The sequence below is a fragment of the Semicossyphus pulcher genome, unplaced genomic scaffold (assembly GCF_022749685.1).
Source record: "Semicossyphus pulcher isolate SPU_LCO1_2020_fin unplaced genomic scaffold, fSemPul1.0.p SCAF_5, whole genome shotgun sequence".
NCBI lineage: Eukaryota > Metazoa > Chordata > Actinopteri > Labriformes > Labridae > Semicossyphus > Semicossyphus pulcher.
Window position 1 is genome coordinate 19,743,755 of NW_027211726.1, and position 15,426 is coordinate 19,759,180.

General features: G+C 44.0%; 1 protein-coding gene across 2 annotated transcripts; it reads right to left on the reverse strand.

Annotated features, from left to right (window-relative positions):
- Positions 1-1,702: 1,702 nt before the first annotated feature.
- LOC138609538 (juxtaposed with another zinc finger protein 1-like) lies at positions 1,703-15,091 on the reverse strand. 2 transcript variants are annotated; one of them, XM_069682168.1, is made up of 5 exons: positions 14,849-15,091; positions 8,260-8,332; positions 6,410-6,537; positions 5,085-5,254; positions 1,703-2,240 (listed from the first exon to the last, which is right to left on the reverse strand). In XM_069682168.1, the coding sequence occupies exons 1-5, from the start codon at positions 14,961-14,963 to the stop codon at positions 2,064-2,066; spliced, it is 663 nt and encodes a 220-aa protein (XP_069538269.1). In that variant the 5' UTR covers positions 14,964-15,091; the 3' UTR covers positions 1,703-2,063. The 2 variants fall into 2 exon arrangements, with proteins under 2 accessions (XP_069538269.1, XP_069538268.1); XM_069682167.1 differs by having other exon boundaries at positions 6,341-6,537.
- Between the last annotated feature and the right edge of the window lie 335 nt (positions 15,092-15,426).

Consider the following 15,426-nt stretch of genomic DNA (forward strand, 5'->3'; position numbering starts at 1 on the left):
CGCCATTATCTCAGGGCTGCTTTCAGGGTATTAAGTACACAGGCGTTCTTTGTAACTGATACCAAGATTTGAGAGATCTTGGTTCTTCAGGTCATGTTTGTGCTTATTTGTTAGGTAGCACACAGCTCGAATGCAATGTAAGAACATTACAGGGGAATGTTTTTAAAAAGATAATATCCTAGATTATAAACGAAGGGGCTTAATAAACAAATACCATAACAAAATCTGGAATCTATTTGGTAAAGATGTGGCCAATTAAACCACAAACACAATGCTAACCAGCAGGAGGGAGGACAGGAGGGTGTGTGCACATCAGAGGTCACTGTACCCATCAAAAGGAACAAAAGAGGCTCCAGCTCACGAGCCCTCTGCAGAGTTAAAACGTTCGTGAGGGGAATGATGTCATGAATCAATGTGACTTGGCACATAGCGCAGCGCTGCATGACACCGCTTTTGTTTTTCTTGAGGCAATGAATGATGAAACCCCAGTCAGGGGCAACAAGTTGGCTACCGCTTCACTACATGACGCAACACTGCCAGCCAGCCAGCCATCCTGCTCCACAGGTGTCCAACCAGCGGCCTGGCTGCAGAAAACATGACACAGAACACAGCAACACTCTATAGGCTGATGAGTCGGAAACTGCTGAAATCACACACACACACACACACATTTTACGCACATTCACACAATGAACTGGAATGCTCTTCTACAACGCACACAAATGACAGGTTGTAGATGTTAATCTCTTTCAAATACGAATCCACTTCCTCTTCTTTCACACGTTACATCTCTCTTCACGACACAGAAAGCATGCATGAGAAACATTCTGTTGATTTACATCCACTCATCCACATTTTGGAGGCGCACTGAAGAAGAAAATCATTGCCACAAGTTTGGCGACCTCCAGGGTGAAACCATTACAACTCCCTACCCACCCCCACCCATCCCCACCCCTCATCAGGCACATGGTATGGTCAACGTTTGGCAGTGGAGAGCTGTTGGCAACAATCATGGAAAAACGAAACACCAACAAAGATCTTGGCAACTGGAGTACAGTATGATGCTGAAGAACGCAGCTCTGGCACTCTGAGTGAGGAAACACTGGAGATGTGGAATACATGGATGGCTTTGTGTGGCGGGTGAAGTGTTACAGATATGGATTACTGGCCTGGGCCTTGCTCTCAAACGTTCAGCACTGAGCGTCCCTTCCTGATCAACAGTAAAAATATGGCACACGTTTCAAAGTGTGTCAAACCGAAAGGCTTATTGGCTCCTCGTCTCCTAAACTCAGCCGGCTGTTCGACTCTGAGGCGGCCTCTCAGCAAATAAGGAATGAAAGGAACACTTAGAAAAACATCTAATCTAAAACACTGACAGAAATATATAAAATAAAGCTGTAAAATAAAGTGTAACTATTTATGTATATGCTCATGAATACTTTTATATATCTTTATGTACACATACATATCTATTGTTTATATATCAATATATCTATTTAAAGTATAACTTAACTCTCGCACTTTAACCCCCATAAGTTACTGCCAAGGCACAGATCTAAGCTCAGCAAACTTTCCACAGGTGTGGGAAAGGGAGTGTACTGACTACTGATCTTAGATCAGCACTAATGTCGACTTCTTCCCACTCGAAGACGAGCAGGAAAAGGGGCGGGGCTTGGTTTGCACTTCCTGTTTCACATCCCACAAGTTTCCCTCCGTCTCTTTCTTCGTTTGTTTTTTTGTCTTTTCTTTCAGTTGTTTTTTACAGTTAGCACCTTATGTCAGTCAAACAATAGAAAAACGTAACGTGATAGCATATATACGAATGTGCAAATGTACAACATTAAAAATACTACAAAGATACATTTTTTTTTTACCAAAAATACAAGTGATATAACATGGATAGAAAAATAATATAACAAACAAATAAATGAAGAAAAATAAAAGTAAAAACAACTTAAAGCATGCACTTGATCCTTTAGTGTGAGGGGTGGGTACAAAAGGGTCGGGTGAGGAAAGTCAGGACAGGGCTGTGTTCGGGGTACTTGATTGCCTGACCACAGGCTCTAGCCTTGGATCTTACGCAGGATCTCAGTGGAGACGGGCGGGTGGAAGTTGATGGTGTGGTGTCTCAGGCCCTGCGAGGTCTTGTAGCTCTTGCCGCAGCGACACTTGAAGGGTTTCCTCACACGGATCTGCGTGCGGTGGCCGTTCTTGGCGTGGTACTTGATACCGTTGACATTCTGAAGGGAAGAAGAGATGCATCATAAAAGGGGAGAAGGGCTGCAAGTACCCCTTTCACACACATACAATATCTTCACCCTCACAAAGGTCACTTTCTTGCTTTTTCTTTGCTGTCTCATACAGTGTAAGCTGGTTAGCTTAGCTTAGCATAAAAACTATAAACAGGGGAAAACAACTAGCCTGACTAGTCTGAAGGTAAGAAAACACTACTACCAGCACCTCTAAAGCTCACTTATTAATATGTATTAACTTGCTTTAAGACTTCAGGAAGTCACGGCATCTGATCAAAACTTAATCCTACACATAATTATTGTCTTTTTGTCGATTTAGTACAGATTCATTGAACTTCAGATGGAACCAGGGTAGTTGTTTCAGGGTTTTCAGCCTTTATGCTAAGCTAGGCTAACCAGCATCTGTTTGTTGCTTTAACACACATTCAGACTCTGAGCCTGAAACTTGTGCTGTGTCCGAAACCGCATGCTAACGTACTGCCTACTACATTCTCAAACAGTATATACTGCATACTGCCTACTAACCTGACTATTAGGATGCTGATGGCATCATACTCAGAGCCGTCTTCTCCGTATCACGTGACTTAATCGTTTACGTATGTCCGGTCTGATCTCCGGTCCATCTCCGCCATAGTAGAAGCAAGAAGTAGCCGCAATGCATTTTGGGGCGGTTGAGTACAACCAGTGAGCTCCCGTCTCATACTCAAATATCCAGGCCGATCTAGTATACATCCGGGCATTTCTCGCATACACAAAATTGCATACTATGAGATGGGAACGCATGACATACTCAATTTTACGTCACAGTTAGTATGATTAGTATGATTAGTATGATAGTATGCGGTTTCAGACACACTGATAGACCGTATAAAAAGATGGCCGACATGACAGCCTTAAAAATGCAGCCAAAACGTCTCTAGCGCCCCCTGCTGACTGGCTGCAGTATAGCTCATAAAGCCCACCTCCTCCATGTTAACAGATGGGACATGAGTCAAACTATAAAATCAAAATACACACCAAATATATTTTTCTCAAACAAGGTTTCTGTCATTATAGTTAGTTCTCACCATGCTGATTTACGTCCAAGTTTTAATTTTTCGGACAAGTTTATTTTCAATTAATTATTTGATGCTGTAAAAATGATGATTGACAGCTCTGTTGACAAATACGGCTGCTACAGCCTGTTCTGGATTAGCAGATTATAGGAGGAACGGTGAGAGGAGACTAAAACATTCACAACAGACATTGAAGTTTACATATCTGTGAACCTCTTCTTCAGACCAACACAAGAAGCTGTTCTGCTGTTAAATACGCCGACGTGCGGGATCTTTGCTGTTTTTTTGGTAAGTTATCTCTTATCTGATCTCTACTACACAGCTCTGGCTCCAAATGACCAGTTTTAATTTTGGCAGTTATTTTAGATTTAGATTTAGATTTAGTCTTCAGACAAAAATGCTTCTTAGGTTTAGTCACATTTTAGTAATGTTTTACCCTTTATAGTTTTAGTCTAGTTTTAGTCAACGACAACTCAAAACATTTTAGTCCAGTTTTAGTCAATAAATAGTCATCACATTTTAGTCATTACTTTTAGTCAAAACTTTTCTCTGTTGAGAAAATATGAGCCCTCCAGTGCCCCTCTTCTTGTTTTTACAAGTTTGCTCCAGGTAAACAACATTTTAAATTTCAGCAGATCATCCATACAGTAAAAGAACGAGGAGGACACGGCATCTAAAGATGACTTTTCATCATCGCTTCTCATTTTAACAGTCTGACTGAAGCAGACAGCCGCCGATCGCTCCTTTTTGTGTACACGTAAAACACCACTTTTTCTGTGAGTTAACATATAGAAAGTTCATAACCACCTTTGTGATAAACGTTATCTCCAACAAGGATAGCCAGTAACAGAAACGAATTGCTTGTATTTTGACAGACAGATTAAAACACACAGTGGGGGACAATCTGCATTTTGAATGTCCGACAGCCCACCACTGACATTTGAGTCCCGTCTCGTCTCATTAACGAAAAAAAAACAGTTTTTATTTTTAACAATCTATTTTTAGCTGGTTTTGTTATGTAAAACAAGGTCCTTAACAAAAAATTTTCATCATCATTTTTGTTAACAAAATTAACACTGCAGTGACCTCATGACACACGTTTTGAAAGATCTCCTTATGAAAAATAGAATCAGCAAAGTACTTGTAAAATACATATTCCGCATGTTCCTCAGCTACAGAACAGTGTGATTACAGCTGTCAAAACTAAATCATGTTTATTTTCTTATTGGAGTACCATTACTTTGTTTTAAACATCAAATTACTTCTGGTAACTCTAATACTACTGACTGCCAAAAAATAATTTAACACTTCCATAATTTAAGAGTAAAAACCCTCTTTTCAGCTTTATATGAAAATCAAAAAATGGAAGACCTGCGTTAACCCTGGTCAGATGCTGGGTGGACGAATAAGGTCGGATAACACAAGTGGATCCATTCAGATCAACAAGCATAACTTTATGCCACATCCCTGATTTGGTCTAAAAGGGTATCAGAGAGACGTGTTCCCACAGTGTCCAGCTGTCAAAGAGCGGGGGCTACAAGCTGAATGAGGTTTTTGTGACTGTAATTAAATCCGTCCAAAGCAAATACACCGTGATACATGAATTACTGCTTTCAATCGACATTTTGGATTTGTAATGTGTTTTGAAACCATAATGTCATGGCATGTGATTTTCTAACAAAAGCTCCAGTGTGGACCTTATCAAAAACTATGAAATATCGTGCCCTTTGGTATGCGCGCCTCAGAAGGACTTCTCAGTACTCCGTTACTGCCTTACCTTGTATCTCTTCTTGCAGCCGGGAACGGGGCAGGCGAATGGCTTCTCCTCGCCCCCGTTCATGCACATGGAGCTGAGAATGGACTCAGAGCTGATGGCGCTTTCTGTGGTCCACGACTCATCGCTGTCCGACTCCTCGTAGTCTACCTCCTCTTCATCATACTCACTGCCTGGAGGCACAATGGAAACAAGCAGAAGAAAACCGTCCCTGATGAAATATGGATGTTGACAGACCCAAAAGAACATCATGCCTAGATTCCCATGGGAATTTACCGATCAGTGCTGATATGTAACTTTTTTATCAATACTTCTCTCTATCCTCTGCCCTTGTTATGATTCATTATTGGCTCACATGTCACCGAGAGCAATGATACAAATAGAACAGTAGTGATCTGTGTGTGCTCTATGTGCCTGTGAGTCAAAACGCAGGGACTGGCACAGAAAAAGAGATCATTAAGTGGGAGTGATTCCCTTTGCTCAGCCTGAAAAAGTGCTTTGTTATGTGCAGAACATTTTCCACTCACACACACACACACACACACACACACACATGAAAAGACACAGACACCCACATAACCGAAATGTTCAGGCACACACACACACACAGACCCACTGACCCCCCACCATCTCACAGGAAATGCTGTACCTCAGCATGAGGAAATGGATGGCACCCTGGCACATGTCGAAAGGAGGCGCGTGTGTGTGTGTGTGTGTGTGTGTAGCCCTGCCGGTGTATAAGCCCAGACCTAACACTACGTTTGGAACCATTTGGGCTGGAATTGGACATCTGCTTCTGGGCTGTGCAACACACGGCCCCATGCGAACACACAGCGTGACAGCTGCTATGTAATTAGCAGAGTGTTGACTGGTCTGCTCACTGCAGGAGCCACCAAAGCCTGCACACAAACAACACACAAACACACACGCATGCACACAGCTGCAGCAGACAGTGGCTGGGGTTTAAGCCTCTTCCACTTTCCACTTAGAAGCAGATTTAAAATTGGTAAAGTATTTGCCCTTTAAGGTTCAAAGTGAATAATTAGTGGTTGATGAAATGAGCTGCGTTCCATTTACGTAACATCTACATTTGCTCATCAGGTCGCTGCCTGAATTTGATTGATTGGCTCCTGATGGCGCAACCATAACTGTAGGTTTTTCTGTCGGGTTCATTTGCATTCAACGCCTCCATTCACTCCACACGTATGAGCATCTGTCTTTGTCTCAGACACATTTCAACACACACACACCTGTCGTACCTGTCGGTGTGCTGCTGCGGAAAGAGGAGGAAGGGGTGATGGGGGGCGTGACGGGAGGCGTCAGGTTACCGCTCGTGTGGCGAGGAGGCGTGGCCGTGCTGTTCCTGGACACTCCGCCGGTGATGGACAGGGACAGTTTGGGTGTGGCCTTCTTCTTTATGGTCTCCTGCTCCCGGCGCGCTGCATCCGTCATGAACCTGACGACACAGAAGGGGAGTCATCAGTACATCCCATGACAAGGCAAGGACGATATCATTTACTGACAAACCTCCCGTCTGGCACAGATGCGGATGTCTACTTTTAAATGGAGGAAACGCTGGTGAACAAACTAAACGTTATTAGAAAATCTACAAATATTTAAATCCATCAAAAAGATATCCTTTCACTATCGTACCAACAGACATAAGGCTAAGATATTTTACACAGTCATTGCTACAACAAACAGAGTGTGACGATTTGACAGGTTGTAATCATAGAATGTGTAAAAAGATGGATATGACAGCTCCCTTAAAAGTGAAGCCAAAACATTTTGAGTGCCCCCTGCTGACTGGCTGCAGTATAGGTCACAAAGCCCGCCTCCCGCATGCTAACAGATGGGACATGAGTCAAACTATAAAATCAAAATACACGTCAAATAAATGTTTCTCAAACATGGGATCTGTCATCATAGTTAGTTTATAGTTTGTTTAGTTTTAATTAGCAATTTGATGCTGTCAAAAGGATGATTGACAGCTCTGTTGACATATACGGCTCCTGCAGCCGATCTGTTCCAGACTGGCAGAGTAGGAGACGTAAGTAAAACAATCACTACAGTCGCTGAAGTTTCCATATCTGTGAACGTCTGCTTCAGACCAACACAAGAAACAGTTCTGCTGTTAAATATGCTAACGTGCGAGAGCCTTGCTGTTTCTTCGGTAAGTTAAGTGTGTGTTTTGGCTACGGCGGCTCCACCCGCCGATCTCTACTGCGCAACTCTGGCTCCAAATGACATCACCAATGCAAGATGGCAGCGCCCGTCATGGGGGGCTATTTTGGCATCAATTTCATATAATGAGAGCAGATGGAGACGCGTTATCCATCGGTCATTGGTTGCAATCATGCCAGCCAGCCGCACTATTTGGAATTAAAGCAAAAGGGAGAGCACCTAATGTCGGTAATAAGCCCTTACAAGTTGGAGAGAAAACTAAAGCAGGAAGTCAGTCACCTTTGTTTTCCCTCCCAAGAAAGTTCCGGTGTTAGTTAAACCTGTTTGATGAGGCCCCAGGTCACTGGTAATTAACTGGAATTACACTAAAATAAGGTCTGTTTACGGTGCTATTATTTATATTCTTTGTTTATGCTTTCTCTCTACAGTGTTATTAATTGCTATAATAGTACCCTTTAAGGTTTCATCCTCTCTAATAATGGCTGTTTGTACACTATGAGAAGGAAGTCTGAAGTTCAACACGGCATAAACGATCTGCTGAATGAGCTGCTCCTTTAAACACACATCACTGTCATCACAACACTGCATAGTGAATACAGACAACATTCACCACAGAAAACAAACCTCACGATCTGTTTCTCTTTCACCGTTATCTTTCTCAATGTTACGTCTCGGGGTGATTTAACGCAGTCGGACGTGACACATCGGTTCACCACACAGAAACACAAACATGCCGCAATCCCGAAACGTCGCCTTTGGCCGTGCTGCATGCTGCGCGGAGAATATGGAGTGATTGTCTTGTGTGGTTTTCCTGCACTGGTCTGCGGATGAGTCACTCTCTGCTGGGTCTATGGGAAGACATCCGTCATTTGAGCTGCTCCCCGCAAGCCACATGTACACACACTCACACACACACACACACGGACTTTCTCTGGTGGAGCAATGCTGCCCTCTATGGACGGACACCTTTGTGTTTTTGTGTTAGTGTGTGTACCTGTTGATGTAGCTTAAGGCCAGATAGGTGGGCTGCTGTTGCTCCTGCTTCTCCAGAACCCGCGGATCTGTGTCTGAGAGAGAGAGAGAGAGAGAGAGAGAGACATTCAGATTAATCACCGCTCTCTGTGGAGGGAAAAAGTTCTTAGTAAGTAGCTGACGCATACATCTATTCTTCCTGCCAGACTGGCTGATAGATTACGGGAGGTTTCTCACACTGCCTTCTCTGTATCACTTTATAATATGCGAGAGCCTGCAGATACATTTCGGATACTCTCATAAATGGCGCATTATCACGCCAGCGCCAAGCCTTCTGTAATTTACTATGAAAGCCATTCCAAATGTTACCCAAGGCTGATTAATCACCGCCAGAGTCTGAATGTGGTGAAGAAGAAATTTGTCCCAACGTAAAAAAAAATGTCAGGCTCCCATGAATGTACACAGTGTATAGGTCCAAACACACACACACACACACACGCTTTTCCAGTTGACTTGCTAAGTCAGTCACACTACAGTAGGCTACTTCCACTGCCTGAGGGAAGCAGTGTTAACTTCAAAGCCCCACCTACCTACCCCCCTCTGGAAAACAGGGGCAAGTGTGCATGAAAACACTGCGGGTGGCTGCATCTGTGAAGTACCAGTGCCATCAAGTGTTCAACAGGGGAACGTTCACAGGGACGCACTTTAGAAAATAAAAACACGCTAGGTTTACTCCATGGCGTGCATGGCTTTGTCTGTGTGTGCATAATTGAAGCTTTATATGTAATAGCTAGCAGATGTATTGCAATTCACATCCAAGAACTGGATCATCTCTGCGCAGCAATTAACAACATACTTCTGGACGCTCCTTGCACCGAATCCCCAAAGTGTGTAAGTGTTTGCGTGTTGGCCTTCTTAGCCCTTTGGTTTTTCAGACTTTCACACCTCATAATTAAAAAAGAATGCAGGCGTCCCGCAGCGCAGGAGAACACCAAGGAGACCGGGAAACAAGAAAACAACCTAGAGAGAAAATACACACTGCCAATGCTGCTGCTGCTGCTGCGTGCACCAGCGTCTGAAACATGTGAGGGTCTGTTAAAACACTGGGCAGGCTAGGTGAGGAATATAGATAGCAGGGGCATGCATCCATAAACACACACGAGGTCACGCACAAACACACACATCTGAGGTGGTCCACAGAGGTGGTCCTTTATAGCTGAGCTTTAATAATCCTACCTGCTGCTCTGATGTGGAGACCAGAACCCTCTGTGCATGCACGCGCACGCGCAAACACACTAATGCTCCTCGACCTACATCACTCACACGGTAGTCACAAGGCATTTGAAATCTTTTTGTCCCTTTCCAAATCTTATTTCTGTCTGTGAATAAACATTAAAGACTACAATTACCATCATCCCAAAGTGGCGTCTTTAAAGTAAAGAGCCCTGAGCGCTGTAACATTCTGCTGAAGTCAGCTAAATACCATTCAGGCAAATGTTTGACAGCCCGGTATGAAGGAACACGAAGAAAAAATGCCACGGTTAATAACCTGAGATGTAGGAGCTCTAAGGTAAGTGAGGTAAGTGTGTGCACGTGTGTAGAGAAGGGGGGGGGGGAGGAGCAAGCCAGGTGCAGAGAGAGAGAGAGAGAGAGAGAGAGAGCTGCAGTAAATGTTCACCGGCTTTACGACTTCTGCTCACCTAGCAGGACAGGAAGTTAACTAACACACTGCTGATCCTGCTGCTGGAGCAGGAGGGGACCTGCACACACACATGCACACACACAAACACACACACATTTAAACACAGGCACACAGAAGGCGACATAAGTATACATTTACACTGATTTATATCACAAGTTTTGTATTTAAGCTGCACAAGACATTGTTGCATGTATGTGTGTGTGTGTGTGTGTGTGTGTGTGTGTGTGTGTGTGTGTGTGTGTGTGTGTGTGTGTGCTGCTTCTCCGAGACATTTCAGAGTCTCCAGGGTCTATAAATATTGCCCTAATTATTCCTGTCATTAAAACCAGCAGCCAATCAACAGCCGCTCTGCTCCCTTCAACACAGACATCCATCTCTGGGAGGCAGAGCACTGCTGCCCCCTGCTGAATACACACCGTGTGCATGTGTCCGCATATATGTGCACATGTGTATAGGTCTCTGTGTGTGTCTGTGTGAGTGTGTCTTCACATGTGTGCATGTTTTGAAACCAGGCCAAGAATGCATGGCTTGTTTTGCAGACTGCTAATTAAGCCACAGAGAGCATTTTAACGTGTTTCTAGAGCAGCAGGCAACCGGATGGAGGAAGAGGAGAGGAGGAGGAGGAGGGAGGGGTATGGGTGGGGGAAAAGGCAAACTTCTCTGTAATTACACTTGGCAGTGCTTGGTGGGGCGCTCGGGCCCTGCGACTTCCGAAAAGCAAACTGTGTGACTGTGTGTATAGCGTGAACAGAGAGGGTCTGCAGTTTTCCAGTTCGGGATGCCAGTAGACTAATTGCTCCGCTACACCCTGACAGGTCATTCAGGAAGCATGGAGAACACACGCCCCTTCCCGTGTCACACCTCGGCGAGTAGGATGGGAAATGATGTGGCAACTAAGGCTGGACTGGACTGAATCTCATAAAATACATATCTGTATTTTCTGATATTGATTGACATCAATTAGTCCAGCGACAGATATTGTGAGAAAATATGTACGTTATTGAGTTATGATATAAGTAATTATTCAACAAAAGCGCTTCAGGTTCTTGGGCCCAGCCAGAAGGATAACATCTAAACAAGCTCCTCTTTGGCCTTTCTCTGTTGTATACATTATAAAACTGGATATTTGGGGGGGTTGGGCAGCTGATATTTGAAGGCCTCATAGCAGCCTTCTTAATATTGGGACAGGTCTATTTGTTATTTATTTTAAGACATTCAAATGTATCTTCAAAATGTTACCTGTTACCACAGTTAAGCAGTTATTTACATTTAAAACTGGCCTGGCCTCTATAAAATGCAAAAGTGCAAAGTAAAAAAGTGCCTATAGAAGTTTCCCAGGGTCAAAGGTTGCAGCTCTAAGTGCAGCATTTTTTGCCTGACAATAAGGGCAGAACATTTTAAAGATCTGAGAAGCTGCACAAGGTCAACGTTGCATTTTCCTTTTAACCTTTTTCCCCAAACAATTATCAAAGTTATTGCAGATTATTCTTCTGGCGATCAACTCATTCCTTTGATTCTAATAACACCACAAAAAAAATTCCCCTGAAGATCAATAAACGATAATACTCCATAATTACTAAGCCCCGTTGGCAGCACCAAAGTTGCAATGGCAATTGCTGTGATTTTCCACAAACCTCCTTACCTTTGCACTTATTTAAGAGGGATTTTCCTACCTGGTAATGACACACAGCTTAAAACTGCTTCACCATAATGGCTTTCCATTTGCCTTTTATTTGAGCCTGAATAGATTAAGAAGTACAGCCAAACTTAGCCTGTGGGCTGAATGATTATACAAGTAAATGTGGGTTAATCATCATCATGCTTCAGCAGAGCCCACATGATTACCACACAATGCGGACTGACTCCTCCTGTAAGTCACAGCTCAGGCTTTGATTCACGCTGTGACACCAAATCCGAGTGAATTCCGTCCACACACAGAGCTAGAGATGTTTGGGATTTCCCTCCCTCACTCTGCCCCATATTTTCCCCTTCTTCTTAACCTTCCCTTTCAAATCTCTTCCCCACTTCTAATCTCTACGTGCCCTCCCTCCCAGCTGCTCTTTGTTGAGGTAAAGAGGCAGGTATGCGCTTGTGCAGGTGGGAACACGGCTCGGCAGCGATGCCGTGCACGCAGGCGGACGAGCCTGACATCATTGCATTCCTCAAGTCTTACCTAGAGCCACCGCAGAAAAACCCTCGACAACAACCAAACACTGCTAAACACAGTTCACACAACCTATTTCCTCCTCTCTTCGGATGTAATCTAAATAGTGCGGGTACATTATTGGATGAGGTCAGCACTGTAGACCCGCATGTTACATCATTTTCTCATGGAAAGGAGAGGATCATCTGTTGTGTTTGCTGTGTAAAAGGAGGCAGATAAGATAGATACAAGTTGAGATCATTGACACACTAAAAGGAAGTGCAAAATCTGACTTCTCTGGGGCTATACAGCACATTGGATGTCCAACCACAAGAGGGCAGCACAGTCTACGCTAATGACCTCATGTTTCTGGGACAGGCCTACACTGATTTGACCAGAGAGACCCACTGACTCACTTTAACCGCTATTTCCGTCTAATAGCACCAGCCTGTTGTCACATCTGTCTGGATTATCTGATTTACTGTTGCCGCCTGTTTTTTTTTAATAATCTGTTTGCACTCTGCAGGATCGAGCACATTCAAAGCAATCTGTTATCTACAAAGCCTCCAAAAAGCTTATCTGATGTTGCACATGAAGGAGCTCGGAGGATCAAATTAGCTCATCTATTAGCTTATCTTCTGATTGATTGTTGATCACACACCGCTGCACCTTTTCAAAAACGAAAAAAGGAGGAGTCAAAGCTAAACGGCACTACCACCTCAACCCCCTCCATCAGTCACACTCATCCCCGCGGTAACGGATCCGCGAGCAGTATTGATTAGGCTTTATGTGTGGTTTTGACGCAGCTGATGAACGGAGGAAGCTAGCAGAGGGGAAACTCATTAATCCAAGTGATCTGACTGGTGAGCGGCCTTTCTGCTCAGCTGACGGTTGGGGTCAAAGGTCAAACTAGGAGCCAGATGGGTGCATATATCAGCGACTGAAGAGGCTAAATCTATTCTTGCATTTCTGTTATATTCTTTTTGATTTGGCTGGTTTGGAAAGACATTCAGACGTAAATAGCCACAGTTTAAAAAATAGCTGCTCAAAATGAATATATCTTCCCTTTTTTTGGGTGAATTTGACACTCATCCACGGAGCATATGGTCGGATTAAGCTCAGTCCACAACACCGCCACCCACCACTTTCTCCTCAATCACACACACACACACATACACACACACACACAAACCATAACCCCTTATTTTTTTGAAACATCAGCACATCACTTCTACAATAATGTGACATCACGTTCGAGTGTCACTACCACAGCTGGCTGCTCGGGAGCGCTCTTTGTTGGTGAGACAGCAGGTGTGCAATAACTCAGCCAATATACTGCCCCCCAACCCCTTTGGAGACAGCCAGTTGCCATGGAGACTGGCTCAATGAAGCATCCATTCTACCCCCCTCACCCGCTTCAATCAGCCTCCTGAGGATGGATACATGCGACCAATAATGATTAGCCCACATCAACTTTGCTACACGCTATTGAGGGTCTTAGTGGTTCACAACTCCCTGTGTTCTCCTGTAGTGTTATTTGGTGTGCAGGATTATAAATTCATCTACCAGAGTGTGTAAGACTATTTTGTATTTAAGCAGAAGCAAACATTTAATAATATTTAACATACATTAACTCATATTTTAGTATATCAATATTTTTGTACTAACCAAACCACATCTGAATATGTTTCCTTGTAATATTAGGGCTCTCCCTCATCAAAACAAGGCAATGCTAATGGATAATGCTATGATATTAATTACTGTGCCTGCATTTAAGAGGCATTTCTGCAGGTTGTAGTTTTAAGTTAACAGTGCAATCAAAACATATCTATATTGAGTTGACTAATGCGACAAACTAAGTTTATATTGATCAATACAATTTGATAATGTATCAATTACCATCACTACAGACAACATTAAGCAATAAGTACACTTGTTTACTTATTTTTATATGCTCTTTATTGTGATGTTGCACTATCCACTTGCTGCTGTAACACTGTAATTTCCCCATTGTGGGACGAATAAAGGCGTATCTTATCTCATCTTAAGTATGTCTTTATTACTTAGCAATAAGTCAAAGAAGTTGCACTTATAACTTTTGTCAGTCTGATGTCAAATGTTGGGTAAACTGACACCAGGTGACACTAATAAGATGAAGATCTAATAAGCGGTGCAACAAGTTGAATCTTGTGCATAAAGAAGAAAATCCTATCAGTTCATTGCCTTAACTTGGTTACACTCACACGGTGTCAATGGTAATGAAGTGACACCATCATTATCGGAAAACATTGCAAAAGCATTGATGTCTCGATGCGTTGAAACACCTGAGGTGACAAAAGCGACAGACTTTTTGGCAGCTCAATACACAAACGGCGCGCGACGAGCCCCGGCTGCTGTGCACCAGGCCTGGAGACGTAAACACACCGACTCCTGCGCTGTTAGCCGCCAGACCGCTGCCTGGTCGGAATGCTACTAACACCTATGAAACCTACGCGGCCCTCGTAGTCGAGTCACCGCTGCAAAAGGTAACTATGAGAGCCATTGCAGAATAAAAACAAGCCGGACAGTTATTTTACATAGGAAATATATTTTCCAAAAGAATTAAAGTATCATGCTGGAGAATAACTCTCACTCCGACGAGCGTCGACGGAGAGCAGCAGGAATAGCGGAATGAACCCGAGCCTGTATCTGTGCAGCTAACGAGCTAGGACGAAGCTAACACCAGCTAGCCGCCTAGCTCCGTCTCCCCCCTCCGGCCCGACTCACCGATGTGATTGTCCTCGATGTGGACGATGAGCTCGGAGAGAGACTCGAACTGGAGACCGCAGCCCCCGAACCTGCAGGAATTAGAGAAGAAAGAAGCGGCGGCGATGCCCGTCATGTTTTCAGCGCTGGTGCATTCACCGGGTGAAGGGAAGGGGGGGTCCGGGAGCCGGGGCGGTGAACGAGGAGGCAGAGTCGTCGGGTTCGGGGTGGGAGCGCCGCAGAGCGCGGAGCGGCGGAGCAGACACCGGGCGACCAGACAGGACAGCGGCGGACGCAGCTGGGAGGCAGGCGGGACGGTGGGGGTGGGGATGGGGGGAGGAGGAGGAGGGTTGGTTGGTGGCAGCCTACGTCACGACCTGCCTACCTGTTGGTATCTGAGCCCCCGTGGCTCTGACTTATTATTACAGATGACATCTAACACATTTAAATAAATCAAAGTAACATCTTAGCACATTTGCATGCACCTTAAATATAAAGGATGCATCTAACAAAACGTAAAACATGGAGCTAACTAGAGTACAGGTCTTATGTTTACATAGTCTGATTTGTCAGTTGTAACAGATAGTATCATGTTCATT

Excerpts from the sequence above, each read along its gene's own strand:
- LOC138609538 (XM_069682167.1), bottom strand. The coding sequence starts at position 14,963 with ATGACGGGCATCGCCGCCGCTTCTTTCTTCTCTAATTCCTGCAGGTTC. Across the intron at positions 5,255-6,340 it reads CCGCAGCAGCACACCGACAG|GCAGTGAGTATGATGAAGAG; the intron begins GTACGACAGGTG and ends TTGTGCCTCCAG. Across the intron at positions 2,241-5,084 it reads GCTGCAAGAAGAGATACAAG|AATGTCAACGGTATCAAGTA; the intron begins GTAAGGCAGTAA and ends TCTTCCCTTCAG.